General features: G+C 44.4%; 2 protein-coding genes across 2 annotated transcripts in view; one reads left to right on the top strand and one right to left on the bottom strand.

The window, feature by feature from the left end:
* LOC119965059 (INSYN2B protein-like) overlaps nt 1-5,008 on the top strand; it is a 175,775-nt gene extending 170,767 nt beyond the window's left edge. The window contains exon 4 of the mRNA XM_038795309.1: nt 4,990-5,008. Coding sequence (XP_038651237.1) covers nt 4,990-4,993 — 4 coding nt within the window. The 3' untranslated portion in view covers nt 4,994-5,008. The remainder of the gene's footprint in view (nt 1-4,989) is intronic.
* The window catches only part of LOC119965058 (dedicator of cytokinesis protein 2-like), a 759,716-nt gene that overhangs the window by 465,866 nt on the left and 268,844 nt on the right, over nt 1-25,006 (bottom strand). The gene's annotated exons all lie outside the window — the stretch shown is intronic.

Genomic DNA, 25,006 nt, shown 5'->3' with positions numbered 1-25,006 from the left:
CCTACATGTGTATAAAATGGTTTAATGCTCAATTTAATGTTGTCTGCTAATCTTTTCTTGTAAACTCTCTTTTTGACGCATCCCAAAGTTTACGCTTTTAATTAATTCCTGTACCTTCTATAATCATCTTGGCTACCAACTGTATCTTGCTCCTGACATTTAATAATAATAATCTTTATAAGTGTCACAAGTAGGCTTACATTAACCCTGCAATGAAGTTATTGTGAAAATCCCCTAGTCGGTACACTCCGGCGCCTGTTCGGATACACTGAGGAAGAAGAATTCAGAATGTCCAATTCACCTAACAAGCACATTTTTTGGGGCTTGTGGGAGGAAACCGGAGCACCTGGAGGAAACCCACACAGACATGGGGAGAACGTGTAGACTCCGCACAGCCAATGACCCAAACCGGGAATCGAACACAGGTCACTGGCGCTGTCTGTCATAAACTAACTTATTTCCCCATCATTTTAAACTTTATTTCTTTTACAGTAGAAGACGCATAAGAAAATTCCAGAAATAATGGGGAAACCAAGGTTGCAGTAAGGAGGAAGAACTTAACGCAATCTGTATAAGTAATGAATTAATAGTGGAGAAATGAATGAGACTAAGTGGTGACAAATCCTCTGGACCTGATGACCTGCAGAGATATTGGATGCATTGCTTTTGATTTTCCAGAATTCCTTAGATTCTAGAATGGTTCCCAAGGACTGTAAGGTAGCTAACTTAACCCTGCTATTAAAGAATCGAGAAAAAATGGAACTGCAGGCCAATTAGCCATACATTAATAAGAGGCAAAAATGCTTAGATTTATAATTGGGGTTAAGGCCACTTTAAAAAATGATAATGTAACGAAGTAGAATCAACATGGGTTATGGAAAAGAAATTGTGTTTGAAAAATTGATTTTATGAAGATGTAACAGCTGCCTGTTATTTAAAGTTGAGAAATCTTGAACAAGCGCCTATTCATTCTTTCCAGCCAAGATTAACAAGTCATTTGATTATTTTTCCTTAGAAGGACACAAGTTTATTATTCCCACAACATTTTAGATAAATAATCAAGTTTTAACAATGTATTTATAATTATAAAAGTTATAAACTTTTGTGTTGCAAATTACATTGGCAGCCTTTCTAACATATCTACTAATGAATTACTTATTCTTTAATTGCCTCTCAATTTGATTGTCCCCGTAGCTTATCTTGCTGGTTTCCTGTAATGCCGATTTAGTTTTTATTAAAATGGCTTCTATTTAGCACAGAAAGCTTAAGAATATATTCATTCAAACTAAAAAAAATGATAGCCTCACTAAAACTAGTGACTTTGAAACTCCCAATAGTACTTCTCGCAAATATTGTACAAGATTTCTCAACTTTAAATAACAGACAGCTATGTTAACCGATTATTGGTCAACACTCAAAACCTCAAGGTGGGAGATACAATTTGAGAGATGTTGAGAGAGGGGGCAGAGAGAGATGCAGAGAAAAATGTAGGTTAGAGAGAGGTTGGAGAGTGATGTTTACATAGAGCTCTTGAGAGGTGTTGGTGTTACATGTTATTGATGTTTTCGGAGCCGTTGCTTCTCGCCCTGGACTGAGAAGAGTGATGAGAATTCTGTTCAATTGTTAAAGTTAAGCTTTATCCTCTTACTGTTAATTACTGCCAATTAACACTCTGCTTTTTATCTTTCTGACTTGTTAACTTTTTAATGGTTAATAAACTTTCGGAATTCATCGTTCAAAGTGTTCTTTCTTGCCATATGGTTGGTGTGATTTGCAATTGGGGGTTATGGCAAACAAGTGAATCCCATAAATCTTAGTTCAAATCAATCAGTACAGCTAGGAAGATAAATGGTTTAACAGTTTTTTTTTGCAAAGGGATTGGCATATAAGAATAAAGAAGGCTTACTATGATTATACAAGGCATTTGTGAGGCCACATCAGGAGTATTGTGTGCATTCTGGTCTCTTTACCAAAGGAAGGACCATACGTGTCCTGCAGGATGTGCAACCATGGTTCACTAAACTGGTTTTGAGGATAAGGGGATAAACCTGAGGAGAGATTGCATACTCTAGGCTGATAATGTTCCCTGGATTTTAGAAGAATCAAAGGTGATCTAATTGAAACATATAAGATTCTTAAGGAGTTTGGCAGGGTAGAAGCTGAGAAAATGCTTCCCCTGGCCAGGGCATCTCGAACATGGGGTTGCAACCTTAGAATGAGGGGTTGGTCAGGTGGACTCCAACGAGGAAATATTTCTTCACTCAAAGTGTTAAGATTCTTCAGAATTCTCCAGTCCAGAGAGCTATGATGTTCAGTCGTTGAGTCTCTTCAGAAGCCAATAGCTTTTTGAGTACAAAGATAAGTGTGGGGCTAATGCAGTAAGGAGAAGTCAAGCTGGAAGATCATAGAACATAGAACATAGAACATAGAACGATACAGCGCAGTACAGGCCCTTCGGCCCTCGATGTTGCACCGACATGGAAAAGATCTAAAGGCCATCTAACCTACACTATGCCCTTATCATCCATATGCTTATCCAATAAATTTTTAAATGCCCTCAATGTTGGCGTGTTCACTACTGTTGCAGGTAGGGCATTCCACGGCCTCACCACTCTTTGCGTAAAAAACCCACCTCTGACCTCTGTCCTATATCTATTACCCCTCAATTTAAAGCTATGTCCCCTCGTGCTAGCCACCTCCATCCGCGGGAGAAGGCTCTCGCTGTCCACCCTATCTAACCCTCTGATCATTTTGTATGCCTCTATTAAGTCACCTCTTAACCTTCTTCTCTCTAACGAAAACAACCTCAAGTCCATCAGCCTTTCCTCATAAGATTTTCCCTCCATACCAGGCAACATCCTGGTAAATCTCCTCTGCACCCGTTCCAAAGCTTTCACGTCCTTCCTATAATGAGGCGACCAGAACTGTACGCAATACTCCAAATGCGGCCGTACTAGAGTTTTGTACAACTGCAACATGACCTCATGGCTCCGGAACTCAATCCCTCTACCAATAAAGGCCAACACACCATAGGCCTTCTTCACAACCCTATCAACCTTGGTGGCAACTTTCAGGGATCTATGTACATGGACACCGAGATCCCTCTGCTCATCCACACTACCAAGAATTTTACCATTAGCCAAATATTCCGCATTTCTGTTATTCTTTCCAAAGTGAATCACCTCACACTTCTCCACATTAAACTCCATTTGCCACCTCTCAGCCCAGCTCTGCAGCTTATCTATGTCCCTCTGTAACCTGCAACATCCTTCCGCACTGTCTACAACTCCACCGACTTTAGTGTCGTCTGCAAATTTACTCACCCATCCTTCTGCGCCCTCCTCTAGGTCATTTATAAAAATGACAAACAGCAACGGCCCCAGAACAGATCCTTGTGGTACGCCACTCGTAACTGAACTCCATTCTGAACATTTCCCATCAACTACCACTCTCTGTCTTCTTTCAACTAGCCAATTTCTGATCCACATCTCTAAATCACCCTCAATCCCCAGCCTCCGTATTTTCTGCAATAGCCGACCGTGGGGAACCTTATCAAACGCTTTACTGAAATCCATATACACCACATCAACTGCTCTACCCTCGTCTACCTGTTCAGTCACCTTCTCAAAGAACTCGATAAGGTTTGTGAGGCATGACCTACCTTTCACAAAACCATGCTGACTGTCCCTAATCATATTATTCCTATCTAGATGATTATAAATCGTATCTTTTATAATCCTCTCCAAGACTTTACCCACCACAGACGTTAGGCTCACCGGCCTATAGTTACCGGGGTTAACTCTACTCCCCTTCTTGAACAAAGGGACCACATTTGCTATCCTCCAGTCCTCTGGCACTATTCCTGTAGCCAATGATGACCTAAAAATCAAAGCCAAAGGCTCAGCAATCTCTTCCCTGGCTTCCCAGAGAATCCTAGGATAAATCCCATCCGGCCCCGGGGACTTATCTATTTTCACCTTGTCCAGAATTGCCAACACTTCTTCCCTACGCACCTCAATGCCATCTATTCTAATAGCCTGGGTCTCAGCATTCTCCTCCACAATATTATCTTTTTCTTGAGTGAATACTGACGAAAAGTATTCATTTAGTATCTCGCTTATCTCCTCAGCCTCCACACACAACTTCCCACCACTGTCCTTGACTGGCCCTACTCTTACCCTAGTCATTCTTTTATTCCTGACATACTTATCAACTATCGTTTTGTTGAATGAAGGGGCAGACTCAAAGAGCTAAATAGCTTTTGCCTGCTCCTATTTCTTGTCTTCTTTGTCATCTGGGGTGTATTAGCTTTGTATGTATCTTAGAATATTATGATTTGAAAAATAATTATAATTTCAAATAGGCGCTTGTGGTGGTTAAATCTGCTTGAAGGATTGACGGACTCTGATGATATGAAGGAGAATGGTTAAAAGATCTAGTTTGAATAACAAAATCACTGAATTGTCTTTGTGAAATTATTATACTTTTGCTGATTAAAAAAACAAGCTTATGCAGCTGAATAGTTATTGGGAATCTACAGACCAGTGAAGACTGTTAGCTGGAGTATAGCAGCAATAAATAAAGCTCTTAAAAAATAATCTCTTGAAAACTTAGCCAGGTACAATTATTTTTTTATTTGTTCAGGGAATGTGAGCATGGTTGGCTGGGCCAGCATTTATTACCCATCCCTAATTACCCTTGAACTGAATGGTTTGCTAGACTATTTCAGAGGGCATTTAAGATTATTCAAATTCAGTTACTTTGGCCTTTAATTCTGATTTAATGTTTCTTCGATGCTTATCAGGAAAGAATTAACTGCATGGAAACAAATAATTAATGGACAAAGTTCGGAGAGATCAGTGAAACTCTGAGGAAATGATTATCTCTTCTACATATTAATTCAGCTGTCATAATGTGCCTCGACACTTGTAAGCAAAGGAAATGCACAAGGTAATTTTTAACTCTTGCTTTCTGTGCTTCCTTCTATAGTTGAGCTGGTGATCTGCTGCAGGACTGAGAGAGCGTTACAACTTTGACAATCAAATCTATCTACTGAGATGTTAAACTGCAACCTTGCTCTGCCTATTCAACTAAATAATGAGGATTTTGCCTGGCACCCTGGCCAACATTCCGGTAGCACAGTGGGTAGCACTGCTGCTTCACCGCTCCAGGGTCCCAGGTTCGATTCCCGGCTTGGACCACTGTCTATACGGAGTCTGCACGTTCTTCCTGTGTCTGCGTGAGTTTCCTTTGGATGCTCCGGTTTCCTCCCACAAATTCCGAAAGACGTGCTGTTAGGTAATTTGGACATTCTGAATTCTCCCTCTGTGTACCCGATCAGGCGCCGGAATGTGGTGACTCGGGACTTTTCACAGTAATGTCATCGCAGTGTTAATGTAAGCCTACTTGTGGCAATAAAGATTATTATTATTAATGCACACCATCCAAAAGCAGGTTTAACTGATTACACAGTGGAATCTTTCTGCGTGCAGATTAACTACCTTGTTTGCCTCAGTAACCAATGACATTCAGTAACTGAATCACTTCTGAGGAGTGGGCTTCGGTGTTACATAAATGCAAGTCTTGCTTTTGAAACGAATGTTGATAATGCGAACTTCATTTTAAGAGTCAAATAAGGAACTTGCATTTGTACAATACCTTTCATGACCTCAACATATCTTAAAGTGCTTTGCAGTCAATGAAATACTCTTGAGGTGTATGTTCTTCCCTTTGACCTAAATGTAATAATCATTCACAAGGATTGGAGAAACAATAATGTGTGTTCTATATTTTGTCAGTTTGAAAATTTATTGGGCATCAAATGAGGGCCAACTTAGCTATGAGGTCCTCTTTGATAAAATAACCTACCAATGTGTATTATCCTCATCATAAACGTGTCAAATGGCAACAGGAGCGAGAGACCAGAGTGCAGTACAAGTTCAAAAGAGAAAAGTATTTTCTAGCGCAAAACTGCGATCATAACAGTATTTCCTCTCATGAGCCACTGACCGCGATTTGGGCAGCTGGAAGCAAAACTGTACTGAGCTAACAGATGCTGATTTTTCTTTCAAGTTCTCCCTGGAGCATCAGGACAAGTTAGACACAATACGTTAATCTGTGTGTTCCACCAGTTTTATATCTTTCTACTTGTCCCATGTCAATGTGTCTTTGTGAGGTATTTATACAGGAGGCTTGTAACTTTAACTGTGGCTGACATTTGTCTTCAGAGGGCTCTAGGCTCCATTGTTGTCAATGGGTGGTTGCCACTTGCCTTTCAAATTCTGAGCAAATCACAGCTATTTTGTAAATGAAACTATTACTATTACCTTCCAGTTACACCCTGTTGATTATATTTTTAGTAAAAGACATCTATGTGAAGAACAACTGTTCATATCTGCATGGGTGAGAAGTAGTTGTTAGATGATTCCAAAATTTGAATGTAAATGCGTTTATTTTGAGAGAGTGAAGGGAAGGATGTAGCACCAGAGATGAACCTGCAGAAACTTTGACTCCCGTTCAGTACTACTGCAAAAAATGACCCCTGACCCAGGTCCTGGTAAAGGAAGCAATTGGAGGGAAAGCAGTTTTGAGACTTAAACCGGGTACAGAAACCACTGTTTTTCATGGTCCAAACACAGAGCAAGTCTGGTCATAGAATCATAGAATTTACAGTGCAGAAAGAGGCCATTCAACCCATCGAGTCTGCATCTGGTCTTGGAAAGAGCACCCTACTTAAGCCCACACCTCCACCCTTTCCCCATAACCCATTAACCCCAGCTAACCTTTTTTTTTTGAACACTAAGGTTATTTTATCATGGCCAATCCACTTAACCTGCACATCTTTGGACTGTGGGAGGAAATCGGAGCACCCGGAGGAAACCCGCGCACACAGGGGGAGAACGTAAAGACTCCGCACAGACAGTGACCCAGCGGGGAATCGAACCTGGGACCCTGATTAGTTCTGCTGTTAAGAATTGAGAGAAATTAGGATTAAAACATAAAATTGGGATAAAATTAAAGAAAGAAAGGGTGTTGATAAGTGCAGCTGTCTCAAGGGGTGTTTTGATATGCAAATTAGCATACAAGTGGAAAAAGCAACTCTTTACCCATGTGACTAGGGGGAAAAACAATGGGGTACAGAAAAGATAATTTCAAAGTGGAGAGAAATTAGCATTGACATGCTAAAAGCCGGATGCACAGGGTGGGTAACATAAAAGAGAAGAAATTATATATACACAGAGATAATTGGAGAAAGGCACACAGGAGAAGCAGCTACTATCATAACCACACCCACCTATGAAAGCAGTCTCTCCCGAAAACAAACTATTGGTGCGAGGCTGCTGTTTAAAATCCAAAGCTCGAACAGAGAAGATTATGCTTTCGCTGAAACAAAAGGCAGCTTTTCCCAAACATCGACAAATTACCTGTGCATGGTAAGCATCTGCTGGATTTAGCTCATATAGTTATATAACATTGCATATTATTGGGGGGAAAAGAACATTTCTCTGAACTGAGGATGCATAGATAGTTGGGACAAAAGGGAAACTTCATGAGATATTGTGTGTGTATAGCCATCAATGTAGTTAAGCATACTATCGTGGATTACTATAGTCCTTGTCGTGTGTTCTTTTAAATTCATAAATACTTTTTTTATTAATTAATCACAAAATAACTGGTCGATTCCTCCCTGGTGAACATATCTTTTCTCACAATGTACCAAATTGAAAATATACACCACTAGGAACTGATGTTCCAAGTTACCCTCCTGGGTTTTTGAATACCCTTGTATTTAACATCAGCTGGGTTCCTAACACTGCCTCAACACCAAAATGATTCCCAATCCTTCACACAGGACTGCCCTTTGAGCAGTTGCTTTGGGGTCTAGCTTATTGAGGAGGGATTGTCTGCCACTGTTTTCAGTGTGTCGGAAAGCCGAAGAGGACAGAGAATTCAACGTGAGTCCCAAAATGACATTTATGCCGATGGGATTTCCCATTGAGATAGGGGGATGTCCCATATCCATGAGGAGAGGGCGTCCCGTATCCGTGAAGGGGAGGCACCCCTTGTCTGTGGTGGGAGGGGGTCCGGTGTCTATGGGGGGAATCTAATTTATTTTGTTTGAAAAGGGTGCCCACTCTGTCAGTGGCAAAGGTTGCTAGCGAGGTAGGCTCATTCAGAGCACCTTTTACCAGTGTGACGTGATGGGACTGGACTTCAGGACTTTTTTTAACCATCTATCAAAACATATAGCAGGAAAAGCTGATATTGCAGCCAATAGGCTACACACAGTTTTTCCTGCCTGAGTTGGTACACAGTCAAAAAAGAGAAAGTTCCGGACTCTTGAGTTTAGACAAAGACTACAATGAAGGAATTGGTAGGGTAGAATGTATTCAAAAAGTAGATTTTAAAAATACCAGCATTAGCTATGCTTTCTGGTTTATGATAGAATCGTGGAATCCTTACCGTGCAGAAAAAGGCCGTTTGGCCCATTGAGTCTGCATCGACTCTCTGAAAGAGCACCCTACCCAGTTCCCTACTCTATCCTCTGCAACCTCATAAACCCACCTAACCCACACATCCCTGGACACTAAGGTGAAATTTAGCATGGCCAATCCACCTAACCTGTACATCTTTGGACTGTGGGAAGAAACCGGAGGACCCGGAGGAAATCTACGCAGACACAGAGAGAATGTGCAACCTCCACCCAAAGCCAGAATTAAACACGGGTCCCTGACGCTGTGAGGCAGCAGTGCTAACCATTGTGCCACCGAGGTTTCTTGATAACTGGGTTGCACTGGGAGTTCCAAGCACCAATACGGGTGGAGATGGTTTGTACCAAATCCTTACTCTCATCAATTCCTGTTTCCAGAGATCATCATCAGTGACTTTGGAAGTTTCTGTCAGAACCAAGCAGGAGTTTCATTTCAATGTTCTAAGAAGTGGGAGATGATATCACATAGGCATTCTATTACTTACACATCTAGGTGGTCATATTCATCAATATGGTCATGTAATCAGATTTCTGTCATATGATTATGGTGATACAAAACCTTGAGCCTATTTACTGTACAAGACACCAATCACTCCTCAGGGAAAGCACATGGGAGCAGTTATACAGCCATGTGACTCTTAAAACAATCAAAACAAATTAAGCTCATCATAGAATCCCGACAGTGCAGAAGGAGGCTATTCGGCCCATTGAGTCTGTATTGACCCTTCGAAAGCACACCCTACCAAAGCCCAATCCCCACTCTAGCCCTGTTATCCCCACCCAACCTTTGGACACTAAGGAGCTAATCAAGACAAATTAAACAAAAACAAAGGGAACAGACCCTTGAAGGGGAATTGTAAACAAAAAGAACAAAATCTCAAAGGAAACTTATCAAATTAAAACCAAATGTTGTTCGACACATAATAAAAGCAGAAAATACTGGATAAACTCAGCAAGTCTTGCAGCATTAATGGAGAGAGAAACAGATTTAACATTTTGTGCCTGTATGACTTCTTCAGAACTGAAGAGGAGTAGAAATGTGATGGATGATATAGTTGTGGGTGGGGGAAGAGGAGGGGAGCAGAAGAAAAGGTCAGCAACAGGTTGGAGCTAAGGAGAGATTGACAAAGATGTCATGGACACAAGACAAAAGGTGTGTTAATAGTAGCATTAAGGACCAAAGAAGATGCTGATAATGGCATGTGGATAAGATAGAAGAATATGTTAGAAGGAGAACAAAGATCAGTGCTCAGTGAAAGAAAAAATAAAGATCAAGTGACAAAGTGCCCTGTGGAGGAGGGGAGGAGCGGGGGGTTTCTGTAGGGTAATCCACATGAGGGTTGCCTTCAGCAGCACCAGAAGATCCCATCAGTGGGAAGGGCCAGAGAATCCAGCCCAATGTCTAGGTTTACTGTTGAGCTGTCTGAGTTCTAAATAATTACTTAAAGACAGTGTACGACAAAGCACTATTTCTCAGTTATTTTGTGCAATTTCTCTTTTGTTTTGCTGTCCTCTTGGTTGAAAGATGATAGGCTCTTACACGGTCTTCATTGTCTAAGGCTCGACATGTATGGCTTTGGTTCAGTGCATTTATGGTTGGCTATGTCCCAGCACTTAGATATTCCTGCACTTTTGGAGGTGCCGTTTTTCAGATAAAACATTAAACTTAGGCCCAGTCTGCCCTCTAAAGTGGGAGTAAAAGATCCCGTTGCATGATTTGCAAAGAAGAGCAATGGAAGTCTCCCAATATTCTGGTCAATAGTTATCCTTCAACTAACGTCAGCAGATTATCTGCTGGCGGTACCTCATTTGGTGTTTGTGGCAACGTGCTGTGTTCAAATTGAATTCTGTGCTTCCTACAGTGCACAGTGACTGTGCTGCAGAAATACTTCATTGTTTGAAACACATCCCTGAGGTTGTGAAAAGAGCAAGTTCTGTTTTTTCTCTATTCCTCATTGAACATGGCCCAAACTAGAAAATTCACACAAGTAGGTGAGCGGCGGTCAAAGAAGGTGCATCTAAATTTTGTTTTCATGTCTCAGTTTGTCCCCAAGTACCTCGTATCCAATTATCTGGGGAGTGTGGTCAGCGAAGGCAAATTTGGAAATCGACTTCTGCAGTGAGCTCGCACAAACAGTAGATGAGATGAATAAGCCTTTTGATGGTGTTGGTTGGTTGGGAGGGAGGAATGTTGGTTTCCACAGTTTTGTGAATTATGCTGCAGCTTTCTTTACATCATTCCGCAAAGGCAGACAGAGCTTTGGTTTAATGGCTCATCTCAAAGATGGTATTTTCCAGAAGAAGTCAACAGTGTTCCAGTGGCTACCCGCACATCAAGCGGAGTGGTTTGAGCTGAAGGCGAAGCTCACCACAGCTCCAGTACTGGCGTTCTTTGACCCAACCAAGGACACCAAGATATCTACTGACGCAAGCCAGGACGGCATTGGGGCGGTGCTCCTCCAGCGAGCCGACTGCTCCTCCTGGGCTCCAGTGGCATACGCCTCCAGGGCCATGACTCCGACCGAGCAACAGTATGCCTAGATCGAAAAGGAGTGCTTGGATCTCCTAACAGCAATAGTCATGGTTCATGACTACGTATACGGCCTGCCAAAGTTCACGGTGGAAACAGACCACAGGCCTTTAGTCCACATAATCCAAAAGGATTTAAATGACATGACACCTCGGCTACAGCGAAATCTTCTTCGTCTCAGCCGATATGACTTCGAACTCGTCTACACACCGGGTAAGGAGCTGATCATCGAGGGTACCCTATCCCGATCCATCACCACGCTGTGTGAACAGGGCGACTTCATCTGCCACATAGAGGCACAGGTGCAGTTGTGTGCCAGCAACCTCGCAGCCACTGATGGACGAGTGGTCCAAATACGTGAAGAAACTGCCAAAGATCCTCTACTGCAGCGCGTGATGCAACACCTCGCCCATGGCTGGCAAAAGGGGCAGTGCCCCCAGTTCTTTAACGTTAAGGACGAGTTAATGGTTGTTGAGGGAATCCTTCTTAAACTAGATAGGATCGTCATTCCTCAAAGCATGCAAGCTATGGTGCTTGGACAGATCCATGAGGGTCCCCTTGGTATCGAAAAATGTTGACGCAGAGCTTGGAAGGTGGTTTATTGGCCGGGCATCAACCAGGACATTGCCGACACGGTCCTCAACTGCACAACCTGCCAGAAGTTTCAACCGGCTCAGCCCAAGGAAACACTGCAACAGCACAAGATTGTGACCTCTCCGTTGTCTAAAGTTGGGATATACTTCTTTCACGCCAATGGGCGTGCCTACGTGCTCTTGGTCGACTACTTCTCCAGTTACCCCGAAGTGGTGAAACTGTCGGACCTCATGTCTAAGTCAGTCATCAAAGCCTGCACAGAGACATTTGCCAGGCACGGGGTATCACTCACAGTAATGAGTGACAACGGTCCATGTTTCTACAGCCAAGAGTGGTCCGACTTTGCACGATCCTACAACTTCAGTCACATCACCTACAGTCCCCATTACCCACAATCGAACGGGAAGGCTGAAAAAGGGGTCCATATTGTCAAGTGGTTGTTGTGCAAGGCTGCAGATTCAGCCTCCGATTTCAACTTGGCGCTGCTGGCATACAGGGCAACCCCTCTGTCGATTAGTTTGTCTCCGGCACAGCTGCTCATGAACCACAACCTGAGGACGACTGTTCCAGCAATCCATATTCCAGACCTTGACCACCTCACGGTGCTGCAAAAAGTGGAGCGATTCAGGGACCACCAGAAGATCACGATGATGCTCATACCACGGATCTGCCTGCGCTGGCTCCAGCAGATGTTATTTGCGTCCAGTTGCCTGAGGGAGGTTGGTCAGCCCCAGCTGTTGTTGGCAGGAAGGCCGCCCCAAGATCTTTCATTGTTCAAATGGCTGACGGCTCTATTCTCCGGCGCAACAGGAGGGCGCTGAGGAGAGTTCTCCGCCCACCATCTGACCGCATTGCTCCGCTGGTTATTATGGCTTCCTCCGGACGTCTCCTGGCACGAGGCCACCGATCTGCCAGCGATCCCGCCTGTCCATGAGACCACCGCAATGGCAGCCATCCCGCCTGTCCATGAGACCACCGCAATGGCAGCCATCCCGCCTGTCCATGAGACCACCGCAATGGCAGCCATCCCGCCTGTCCATGAGACCACCGCAATGGCAGCCATCCCGCCTGTCCATGAGACCACCGCAATGGCAGCCATCCCGCCTGTCCATGAGACCACCGCAATGGCAGCCATCCGGCCTGTCCAAGTGCCGGCGTCTCCTGCTCCACCTCTGCGGCGATCGACAAGAATTCGTCGCCCTCCTCAACAACTGAATCTGTAGACTTTACTCTTGTAAATTTTGTTCAGTTTGCTCTGTATCTCCACGATAGACACCTTCCCATGTACATATGTTCATTAACTCACCACTTGTACATAGTCAGGCATGTATATACCTCCACGTTCCAAAATATATTTTGTTTTAAAAGGGGAGATGTCATAATATTCACTCATGTATATAATGAGATGCAGACAGGCAGTGATTGACACACAGGATGACCAATGAACACACGACACAGAACAACCAATCACCAGACAGGACACCACCACTATAAAGCCCACAGGGCATTAAGACTCTCCCTCTCTCAGGATCCAGCCACTGAGACAGTCAGAGTGCACAAGCTAGTGAGCACTATCATCATGCGGTAGCTAGTAAGTCTGGTCAAGCCAGTAAGAGGTCATCAGTTAAATTAGTAGAGTGTCAACCCACAGCTGAACATGTACAGCAGTCCACTAGTTAAATAAAACAGTGTTGGATCATCTCCAGTGTTAGACGTCTGTTTCTAGCTTCACTGCATCCAGTTGCAGTCAATGTCGAACCAACCTGCCTAACACATCACTGTTCACATTAAGCTTCATCTTGAACTATGTGCTCAAATCCTGGACTGCTGACCAGTTTGAGTTTTACTCTTAAACAAAGTGACAGCAAGAGAAACCCACAGTGAGTTTGATTGCTCAGGTGCACAATCCCTTCAAAATATCCCTTTCCGCTTTCTCCTAACAATTTTAAAATCGAGGCACGCATTTATATTGAAATGGGATTCAATTTTCCCCACGCCACAAGTTGGTGATCCATTCCGAACAACCTTTCTTACCATTTCACTCTGCTTATTGCTCCCCTGAATTATCCTTTATTTTTCCTCCTGAGCTGATCTCTGGGCTCATCTCTGCTACAATGTCTTCAAACCCACACATACTATGCCATTCTGTATCCTGCATCACCCCATCCTTTCCTCTCTCTGGTGCAACCTATGGTCTCCTAAAACCAAATGTTATCATTAGCTGAACACTGACTTACCTCACCTTCTCTCCGATTCTTTCTCCAAACTAGCAGAAGCAATATACAAAATGTCCCTCTTCTTCTTGTTTTAATTGTAGCCTATACTATGGATGAAAGTTTATAAAAACATATACTTGGACACTACTATCATGTTCAAGAATTTTCCAGTTTAAAAATGCTTCAGATGAATTAAAGTGCCCCCCCCCCCCCCCCCCCCCCAACCCACAACGATAATAAAATTATCTCCGATGTGGTTAACATGCCAGAGGATTTAATCCCAGGTCAAATGAATGGCTGCCGTCTTTTGACTCAGTTAACATGAACAAGACTTAAACTCTTATGGGTCTTGTGGTTGTTGGGTCCCAACATCACCCTGAGGCACTGCATCCTGTCTTCGTATCATCACCGTCTTAAAAATGATAATGGTTCCACAATAGATGAGATAGACCTGCCTGTTAAGACACAAGATCACTCTGATAGCATTAGATATACTAGCTTATTCACAAGATATAATAATATAATAGTTGATTGAGAGCCACTATCTACTGACTTGACATATGGGACATACTAAAGGAGATCGTTCAACATGCATTAGCAAGGTTTTATTACAATCATTGGGATATATATTAGAAGACTTTGCAGGCATTGTATTACATGGTTTGTGTCAGAGTACAGCGGCTCGAACATGCCTTTGTGGCAGCAATTCAGAACATTATTTGTTCCTCGGCTTAGGTTAATGCAAACTCATGTTGTTAGGTCAATGCAATGGGCACGATTTAAATGAAAGGTTTCTAAGTGTGGTAGTGAGCGGGAATGTCCGCAAACTTCCCGATGCTCAACCCTGCGAGGCCGTCACTGGTATCAAACATTAATTGGACCACTTAACGAGGCTCCATGGGCTTCACGCCACAAATGATGGACCAGCCGGCTGATTCGCCGGGACCGAGCCCACCAGCTCCCCACCAACAAGGGAGAGCAGCAGTTAAACCGATCCTAGAGAGCAAACACCACACGGCATGCAGTCATGCTACCGAGGAGACCAGGACCATGATTCAGGGATGATGACCGAGCTAGGTGAGTGCAGATGGGATGCCCTGTTCCCCCAAGGGGCTCGGAAGGTCAGCCACAGGGCAGCCAGTGTCGCCTGGGGGGGTGGGGTCAGCAGTCATCGGTTCGGGGAGCATCACCAGGAGGAATGGCACCCAGTACCATAAGAAGATCAAGGCCTCCACCGGGCCGCATGGGAGTTTGGCACCGGCCCCCTGTCACCGGACCCGCCCGCCCGCCTCCCCCACCAATACCCCTCCCCCTCGACAGCCATGTGCCTGGCACCATCCCTGCCCAGTAACATATTGTGCCCCGGCCCACCCATTTCCATTATCCCGCAAGATCTCCATCCAACAGTGCCGGCCCATCCAGAGTGGTTCCTCCCATCTCCCATGAAAACAACTCAGAGGGGAGCTCCGAGGAGACAACAATTTTCGCCGCACTGCTGTCATCCCCACCCTCCACCTCGTAGGGCGGCAGTCATGGTCAGGTTTCTGGGGCACATTCTGCTGAGCACATCACGTTTGCAGATGTACATCAGAGGAGACAGGAATGCCCAGGCGAGACAGCAGTCGGAAGTCTGCTGGATCTCAGGACCCAGCTGGGACCCAGTCGGATGCTGAGCCTCTGGATCAGGCTGTCCCAGAGCTGATGCAGTCGATAGGATGAGGCCAGGATATTCAGAGGGGGGATGTCAGTGACACTCTAGCAGGTCCATAATCGACTGGAAGAGTGCCAGAGGTTACAGACGCAAGAGATACAACCGGCAATGCTTGGCACCGAGACCAACACTGCTATGGTGACATTTGCAGTGGAGAGCCTGATGCACAACGTCGGCAGCATGAGTAGAGGTGTCCAAGGTGTGGCTCAGACAATGGCGGCCATGGCTGAGCATCTTGGCAGCATGTCCGAATCGCTGGGGGACATGTCCCAGTCTCAAGTGGGTCTGTATGAGGCACTGCGGAGCATGTCCTAGTTTCAGGTGGGCTTTGCAGGGGCATTCCAGAGCATGCCCAAGACACTGAGGAGTATCGTCAAGGGCATCGACACAGTGCTGCAGACATTGGGGAGCCGCCAGGGCTGGCAGAGCCAGTTGATGAGGGGCAGCCGGGACCCGATCCAGGTGCACTACCAGAGTGGCCAAGGCATCGGAACCACATTTTCAGGAGTCTGATGCACCACTTAGTGAGAGCCCAGGTGCTGCACTATCCCCTGGTTGAGGTGGAGCCTCCTGCATCCGACGTTGTCCATCATCTGTTCGAACAACCAGAGATGTCTGTACACCTTGGGCCATCGCAGGCCTCCCCCTCTGCCCCTCCCTGGCCTGATAGGTGTGGGGCGGGCTCCTGCACCTTGAGTGCCGTCTCGAGCCTCTGTCGACGATGCTGCTGCCGCCTCCTCCGGAGTCTGGCCGCCCAGTCTGCCAGCAGCACGCAAGGGCAGCTTTGCAGGGTCCAAGATATCATCCATCTCGTGAAATCTCTGGAAGGAATTGGAGAGGGTGAGAGACTAACCAGCGGTGCCTTCCAGACTGGGAGCCTCCAGTCCTCCATTGCTTCCCCCTTCCCCATTCCCACATCCCCTGTCATCCAACATGGCCTGCCCACGCACACATGGCCACAGAAATGGCCCCCAGTCACCTGACCCCAGTCTCTGTACCCCAGACGCCCGCACATAACATTACCTGGTCCCCTCCCGGATGCACACAGCCATCCTCTGGTTATGGAAATGTCCCTGGTGCTGGGGCCCAGCCCCTGGTTGTTCGGAAGTTGGTTGCTTCATCAATGGTGTTGCTTCCTGTAGTGTTCAGGCACAGTGCCCAGGCATCATGGTTTGATTGGGATGCTTGTCAATGACTCCCACATGCTAGATGGCATGCCCACCCACAGGAATCCACCTGGGACCTGTGAAGAGCTCACTTAAGTACAATTGACAATTCCCTAGTTGCAATAGCCTTCATCGTGCGGCAGAGGTCTCCACGTTCAGTGGGAGTTATGGGTGGTCAGTGGGACAGACAGGCAGTGGCTGGGGTTGTTCCCATAATGGGTATTCACGATCCAGGAGGTGGCATGGCAGACCTGCAGGCATTGGGACATCCACCCCCCCTTTCTGCCCAGGGACGGGCCCCCCACCAACCCTCCACGCCCCCCCTCCAAGCACTGAGGCAGAAACCCCAGAGCCCCCCGGGCTCATTGCCCGGAAGCAAAGATGGCTACTTACCTCCTCTGATCCCCACGGCACCCATTCCACCAGCTTTGTGATTTCAAAAAGGTGTACTGATTGGCATCCGCATGACCACTTGAGGAGGTGGTTAGATCATGGGAGGCTATTAGATAGGGGGCCCTTTCCGTTAATTATACGGAGATTGACTTGAAGTGGTGATTGTTGGTTTCTCACCGTGGCAGGATCCTGATTACGCCAATGGAAGAAGGCCAGTTAGATTGCAGACTGATCGGCGCCTGTCGCGGTTCTCGATTTTGGCCTGTCCTGCTCTCACTCAAGCACAACGCGGCCGTAAAATCACGGCCATTATTTCTTTGGATTTTTCGGCTCAGTAACTTTGAAGTTTCAATTTTATAACCTTACTCAGGTCGGTTGTTCGTTGTTGGATAGTTTCCTATAATCCTTAAATGTTCAATATTGATAGTTACTCTTTCTGTCTCATGCAGAATCCATTGCCTGCTGATCAATGCTGCTTTTGATCTTCTTTATTGGAATTGTGAAAACTTCCATTGCTTAATAAGGACAACTTTCAGTTTTTAACCAGAGATCCTGTTTTCTACTCTTTGCTGTAATACGTCATGTTCTTAGGACAGGATAGGTCCAAATCAGTGTGCTAAAGCTGAAAATATTTGATATTGATCTGATTAAATGTCAACTTTTTAGTTGCCAAGCCAGCTACAAAGTGGTAGATGTAGCCAAGAGTAACAAACAATCTATATAACCAATCTGGAAGTAACTCCATTGGCACCCAAACTTGACTGTTCCTGACAAATGTCTTCTTTAAAATAAAGAACGCATGGTCTGTATTGCTGTTGGAACCAACACTTCTACGGACACGTGCTTGTAGGATTAGAATAGCGGTTTTAATATACTCACAACAGAGCCAGCCTATTAGCCATTGAATTTTCGGTGAACTGGCCGGCTGACCATGTGGCACTGACCTTTATACAGCAGCTTCCGGGGGAGGAGTCCTGGGCAGAGCCAAGGGAGAAGCCCCGTACAACTCGAGCATTCCCAGAGCTACTCCCCCTGGAGGACAGGTAGTGCAACTGCACTTACAATATAGACAAATGTATATACAGATTATAATCCGGTGTGAATCACATTCACCACAATTGCCATGGCAGCCATTTTTAGTTTCAACAAGTAGGGCTATCCCAGCATGCGATTAGCATGGGTGGCACGGGAGAACAGTGGTTTGTACTGTTGCTTCACAGTGCCAGGGTCCCAGGTTCGATTCCTGCTTGGATCACTGTCTGTGCGGAATCTGCACGTTCTCCCTGTGTCTGCGTGGGTTTCCTCCAGGTGCTCCGGTTTCCTCCCACAACTCCCGAAAGACGTGCTTGTTAGGGATCTGGACATTCTGAATTCTCCCTCCGTGTACCCGAACAGGTGCTGGAGTCTGGCGACGAGGGGATTTTCACAGTAACTTCGTTGCATAAAGATTATTGTTATTATATAAGAGACACTCTTCAGGGAGTTTTACAAAGTGGATTTTGTTTTGGGGAAATGTTAATGGAGACCAGCTCAGTTCATCAGTACAGTTCAGACAGGCTTTCAAAAAGGGAAGTTACTCCTGTCACTTTACTTCATTTTGACAGCTTTATTGAGCTGTAAATCTTTGTTTGCAAAGGGACAGCTCCTTGGCAACAGAACCCAACTGCCTTGTTACACTACTCTGCCTCATCATATCCCTCTGCCTCATTTTACAGCTCAAGAATTCTTCACCATCAATGAGGAGACAGGACATCAGGCTGAAAAAGAATTTTGTCTAAAATTGAGCTTGGCCTCATGATAATCCACAGCAGCTGCACTGAAACCCTACAGGGGCTAATTCCCAAATGGTTCCATGCTAAATTTGTATTCTTCTTATTTATCAAATTGTCCCAATTGGCAAGCTGCAGGTCTCGTAGCACAGTGGTTAGTACTGTCACTTCACAGCGTCAGTGTCCCAGGTTTGATTCTCGATTTGGGCCACTGTCTGTGCGGAGTCTGCATGGGTTTTCTCCGGTTTCCTCCCACAAGTTCCAAAAGATGTGCGATTAGGTAATTTGGACATTCTGAATTCTCCCTCAGTGTACCTGAACAGGCGGCGGAGTGTGGCGACTAGGGGATTTTCACAGGAACTTCATTGCAGTGTTAATGTAAGCCTACTTGTGACAATAAAAAATTATTATCCACTGGAAATCCATGATTTCTGTACTTTTTAATGTAAGCTCGGTTGCTTCCTTGTGAACTCCACTATTGGTGCTGATCACTCACGGAAAAGCCAAGCGAGTTCTCGTTTGGAGGTTACCTCTCAATATCAAATTTGAACAACAGTTAAATAATTCACAGCCAGGCCCTTCTTCTGTTGGTGAAGTGAGAAGCTACGCTGGCTTCAGCGCCGGTCTTTTGGTTCTGGGATCTGTAATTCAAATTCAGTCCGGGACGCTGGAAAGAAATTGCTTTACGTGTGGGGAAGGTTTGGAATGCAAAGAAAAAGCTTGCTCAACGCGATTCACTAATGAAGGAAATTCTGCTAGTCTGATTAATGAGAAAATGTTCCAATGAACTTGCAATCGCACTTACACAGCCGAGTTTCACATAAAATGGATTTACTGAAACGATGTGGGAAAACCCCACTGCCAATTTTTGCCGGGTGTATTTGCATAAACTGGAATGAAATGACAGACGAGTTAACTGCTTCTGGTTGGCGGTGTTGAGGGAAGCTCATTGGACAGGATCCTGGGAGAATGCTCTTCAAGAGAGGTGTTCTAGTGACTTTGGCAGTTAATTCAAGAAGCTTATGTCTGCAAACCCTAGTGGAGTATGAAATGTCACCTTGGTGCCGCACTGCCTGATTGATTGGTCTACAGGAGACCAAACTCCTGCCCAGCACTATGAAGCACAATTCAGGCGTTTGATAGTATTTTCTCCACTTGCCTGAACAAGCATAGCTCTAACAATTCTCTAGGACGTCAGCACTATCCCTGACAAAGAAACCCACTTGATTCACATCCCATCTATCAGCTTAAATACTCGCCCCCTCCACCACCATCACAGCAGTAGTGTGCCACGTACACAATGTACTGTAGCAACTCATGAGAGCTCTTTAGACTGGGTCCCGGCTGGGTCACTGTCTGTGTGGAGTCTGCACGTCCTCCCCGTGTGTGCGTGGGTTTCCTCCGGGTGCTCCGGTTTCCTCCCACAGTCCAAAGATGTGCGGGTTAGGTAGATTGGCCATGCTAAATTGCCCGTAGTGTCCTTAAAAGTAAGGTTAAGGGGGGGTTGTTGGGTTACGGGTATAGGGTGGATACGTGGGTTTGAGTGGGGTGATCATTGCTCGGCACAACATCGAGGGCCAAAGGGCCTGTTCTGTGCTGTACTGTTCTATGTTCTATGTTCTAACACTTTCTGAACCCATATCCAGAAGGACATGGCAGTATCTACACCACGTGAAATTTGCCAATTCATAAAGTCATCGCTACCTTAGCAAAGGATGGGCAATAAATGCTGCCCTTTCCTGCCATGCCCACATTTTATGAATGAATTTTTAAAAAATGAAGCACCCCAGGAAATACAAATGATGTGAAAGATGCTATATAAACCCAAGCAATTTGTTCCTATTCCAAATTAATCTATTTTTGCATTGGTACTGCTTACTATTATAAAGCCAACAGCTCAGATGTGTCAGCCCCGATCAAGCTCGTCAGTATTAAAGACTGAATTCCTACCTAAATGGCTGTCTGCATTTTTATCTTGGCAGTGTCGGATGCCTCCATAATGTTCGGGGTTTTTTTGCGCAGTTAACCTTACGGTCGACAGAAACCTATTCCTCCATCACTGCCGCACTGGTCTGAAATACATTCAACTGGCAAATAGCTGCACTCGACAGCAGGTCAACTCAATCCTGAGTGCACTCAAAATGTTCAAGAGTTCATTACAAAGGATAATGTGTTTCTGGTTGTATGGCTTGTTTTCTTGCCGGTCAGCACCCTACTGGCTAAAGATAAATGATAAGCCCATGATGAAAGCCTAGAGCAGTGAAATGTATTGCTTTTCATGATGGCTCAAATGTCCGGGGCCGGAATTCTCCGTCCATTCACGTCAGCGGGACAAACCCGGACCAGAGCCCACGTCTCCTGTGATGAGGGAAGAGTGATCCCCTTTGTAGATGTTCTGTATCAAAAAAAGTAAAAAGCTGATACTGACCAGCTTGGATCCAATGATCCACCTCCCACCCCCACATTTCAATCTCCAATAGGTGCTTCACCTCGCAAAATTGACCCTAGATCCAAGAGCCTGGTCTGTCATGACCTTCAGCAGTCAAGGACATTCAGCCTCTGATCTCCGGGTCAGCATTCTACAAGGAGGCCTTCAGGAGACGCGACAACGCAAAATTGCTGAGCAAAAACTTATAGCTAAGTTCCGCACGCATGAATGCGGACTCAACCGGGATCTGGGATTCATGTCGCATTACATTCGGCCCCCACCAACAAGCCTGGACTTGCAGAGGCCTACCGACTGAACTGGCTTGGGACAATTCACACCTCTTTAACCTGGAGTTACCTCTCTCTCTGCATCTTTGATGATTTGATTGCCTGCAGGTGCTCGCATTCCGGGGCATCTCTGACTGTGTCTATATAAACATTTCTGGAACAAGCCTTTCCATTCACCTGAAGAAGGAGCCGTGCTCCGAAAGCTCGTGTTTGAAACAAACCTGTTGGACTTTAACCTGGTGTTGTAAGACTTCTTACTGTGCTCACCCCAGTCCAACGCCGGCATCTCCACATCATGACAGTGACCAAAGGTAGAGAAATAAAACTTACCAATTAAAAAAGCAGAATGGTGTTTATTTAATTGGAATTTGACTTTGCGTAAACGATTGAGTCCACAAAATTACATAGAGTATACAACACGGAAACAGGCCATTTGGCCCAAACAATCTCTGCTGGGGCAGTCTCCCTCCATTCCATCTACCTCATCTCTGCCTTTCAGCATAATCTTTCTACCTCCTTTTCTCTTATGCGGCTCAGTTCAGAAAGTTGTGGGTTCACAGTCCCACCCCAGACAATAATCGAAGTGGGCACTCCCCTGCAGACCTGAGGGAGTGCTGCGCTGACGGAGGTTTCATCTTTCAGATGAGAGTTTTAATTGCCCTCGGAGGTGGACACTAATTCAAAGAAGGTTATATGTGTAACCCTCAGCAAGTCAGATGACGCGTATTCCTCAGCCAACACCGCCAAATACAGATTTACTGGTCAGTGTCAAATTGGCGATTGTGGGATCCTGCTGTGCATCAGCTGGTTCAGACATTTCCGAAATTACAAGAGGGACTACACTTCAAAAGTACGTCATTGGCTGGAAAGCTGTTTGGGATGTTCCTGAGGTTGTGAAAGGCATTATATAAATCCTTTTTTTTTCACTTACCTAGTTTCATTTTGAGAGCTTATAAGCTATTTGCCTCACTCACTTATCATTGTGTTGAGTGCTACATTTTAACCAGAGACAGGGAAAAGAAGCATGTCTTTATTTCTTTCATGGATTCATTAGAAATCCGTACCTTGTATTCATGACCCCGGTTTTGGATTCACCTGCAAGTGGAAATGTTTTCTCTGGATGCAGCTGTACCTTTTCCAATCCATTCAAAATGATAAAGCCCACAATCATGTCTTATTTAAATCTTCTCTTTTCTGAAGAAAAAGGCCTCAACCGGCTGGCTCAATTCTCCCTAATCTCTCATTTCTGATACCATCCGTGCCAATTTAATTAGCATTTTCTCCTGCGCCTCCATGTCCTTTTTGTGGTATGGAGACTAGCACAATATTCAAAATCCAGCCGACAAATATCCTATATAAGGTCGGCAGAATGTCGCAACATTTGAATTCTATAGTCCTAGAAATCAATTCCCTTGCTTTTTTAACTTGTTTAATCTTTGCTGATCTGCAAAACCTAATGACATATTCACCTGCATCACTAAAACCCTTTGTTCTTTGACCTTCTTCAGTGTCATATTTTCCAATAGTGAGTGATGTTTCTTTATCACCCAAAGTGCATCTTATCACATTTACCACAGCTATATTAGCGTTCATTTGGCACTTAACTGCCCAATCTGCAAGTTTTCAAATGTCTTCTTGATTTATGTTTCTCTCAATGTCAGCTATACACTGTAGTCTGGTATTGTCTACAATTTTAATATTAAGTTGCTTACTCCTAAATCTAAATCATTAAGTTATGATTTTACTCTTTCCCTTTCTCTCGGTTTTCTATCCTTTAGCCAATTTTCTATCCATTCAACTATTTTTCCCTTGACTTCACAAACTATAATCTCTGTTGTCTGTCTTCCATGTGGTACCCAGTATATGACATCTCTTACATTACCCTTGTCTACTCTTTTTGTTAACCTCTTCAAATAATTCTATCAGGTTGGTCAAGCATGACATTTTCTTCTTGATTTATGTTTCTCTCAATGTCAGCGATACACTGTAGTCTGGTATTGTCTACAATTTTAATATTAAGTTGCTTACTCCTAAATCTAAATCATTAAGTTATGATTTTACTCTTTCCCTTTCTCTCGGTTTTCTATCCTTTAGCCAATTTTCTATCCATTCAACTATTTTTCCCTTGACTTCACAAACTATAACCTCTGTTGTCTGTCTTCCATGTGGTACCCAGTATATGACATCTCTTACATTACCCTTGTCTACTCTTTTTGTTAACCTCTTCAAATAATTCTATCAGGTTGGTCAAGCATGATTTACACTTTCATAATCCATGATAATTACTTTTTATGTCTCTAGATGTATTTTTTATTGTTTCTTTCAGTATAGATCCCATTACCTTTTCTCATTGAGCTGACTGATCTCTCGGTCTCAGTTTTGGTCTATTTACCTTTTTTGCACATAGGAACAACATCTGCTATCTGCCAATCCTCCAACACTTCCCCTCTTCTGTGAACATTTCTAGTGTCACTGCTGTCTCCCTAGTTTCCTCGAAAATGCATGGCATACACCATCTGGACATGAGCCTTTATTCTCTTACAGTTCTGTTAGTTTGTCAATTTATTCCTCCTTTTGCATTCGATCTGTATTAATACTATTTTTGAACTCCTATACTCTCGAGAAATATCTTATTGTATTTGGTAAAAACTGGGGTGAGGTAGTTGTTAAATATTTCTCTTCATTAATGTTTATGGTCCATGGTAATTAGATTTTCAAATTTCTTGTCGACTCCCTATTTTTAAAAAAAATTTATCCTAAATTACTTTGTCCTGCTCACTTTTGGTTTCTCTTATAACCTGCCCATATCCTACTGACTGGGTACAATTGGTTACCCATGTTCCTTGGGGAATATGAGCTCCCCCAATGAGGGGGATAGTAGTAGTGCAGCTGTATAAATGGAGCTGGCCAGGGCGGTACTGGCTAGAGAGGGAACCAGTACTGTAGTGAACTGCTAGTACTGTGTACATATTGTTGTAAATAAAGTTACTTTCTGTTTGACTTTACAGACTTGTGCTGGATTCTTCATGGTCCTCACAAACGTATCTGAATATTTGCAAGGTTTAATTTTGTTCAATTCCAGTCCCGCCTGCAGCCAATGGCAAGCTCCCTCCATTGTCGGAAGACACGCATTAGTGAGGCTGGAAAATCCTGGCCAATGTCTTTCTGTCTCTTTGTATTACAAGATTTTCTCCCAGTTCCACCTTAATTTCTCAGCTACAAGCTTAGTCTTTAGTCTAATTAAGTCACTCTAGATCCAGCTCTTGAATTGTACTACGTTGTAATCATCATTCTCCTGTTCTGTTCTGAACTGTTAGCCATGACAAGATCTGGCAGTGATTCTTTTCTTGTTGGTTTTTTTTTAACCTACTGAGGTGAGGATGAAGCCTGGCATACACTGAACACACTTAATTCCTTTTTT

The sequence above is a fragment of the Scyliorhinus canicula genome, chromosome 4 (genome assembly GCF_902713615.1).
Source record: "Scyliorhinus canicula chromosome 4, sScyCan1.1, whole genome shotgun sequence".
In the NCBI taxonomy this organism is placed as follows: Eukaryota; Metazoa; Chordata; class Chondrichthyes; order Carcharhiniformes; family Scyliorhinidae; genus Scyliorhinus; species Scyliorhinus canicula.
The sequence above is the reverse complement of the archived record's forward strand: the minus strand, read 5'-3'. Positions and strand labels throughout refer to the sequence as shown.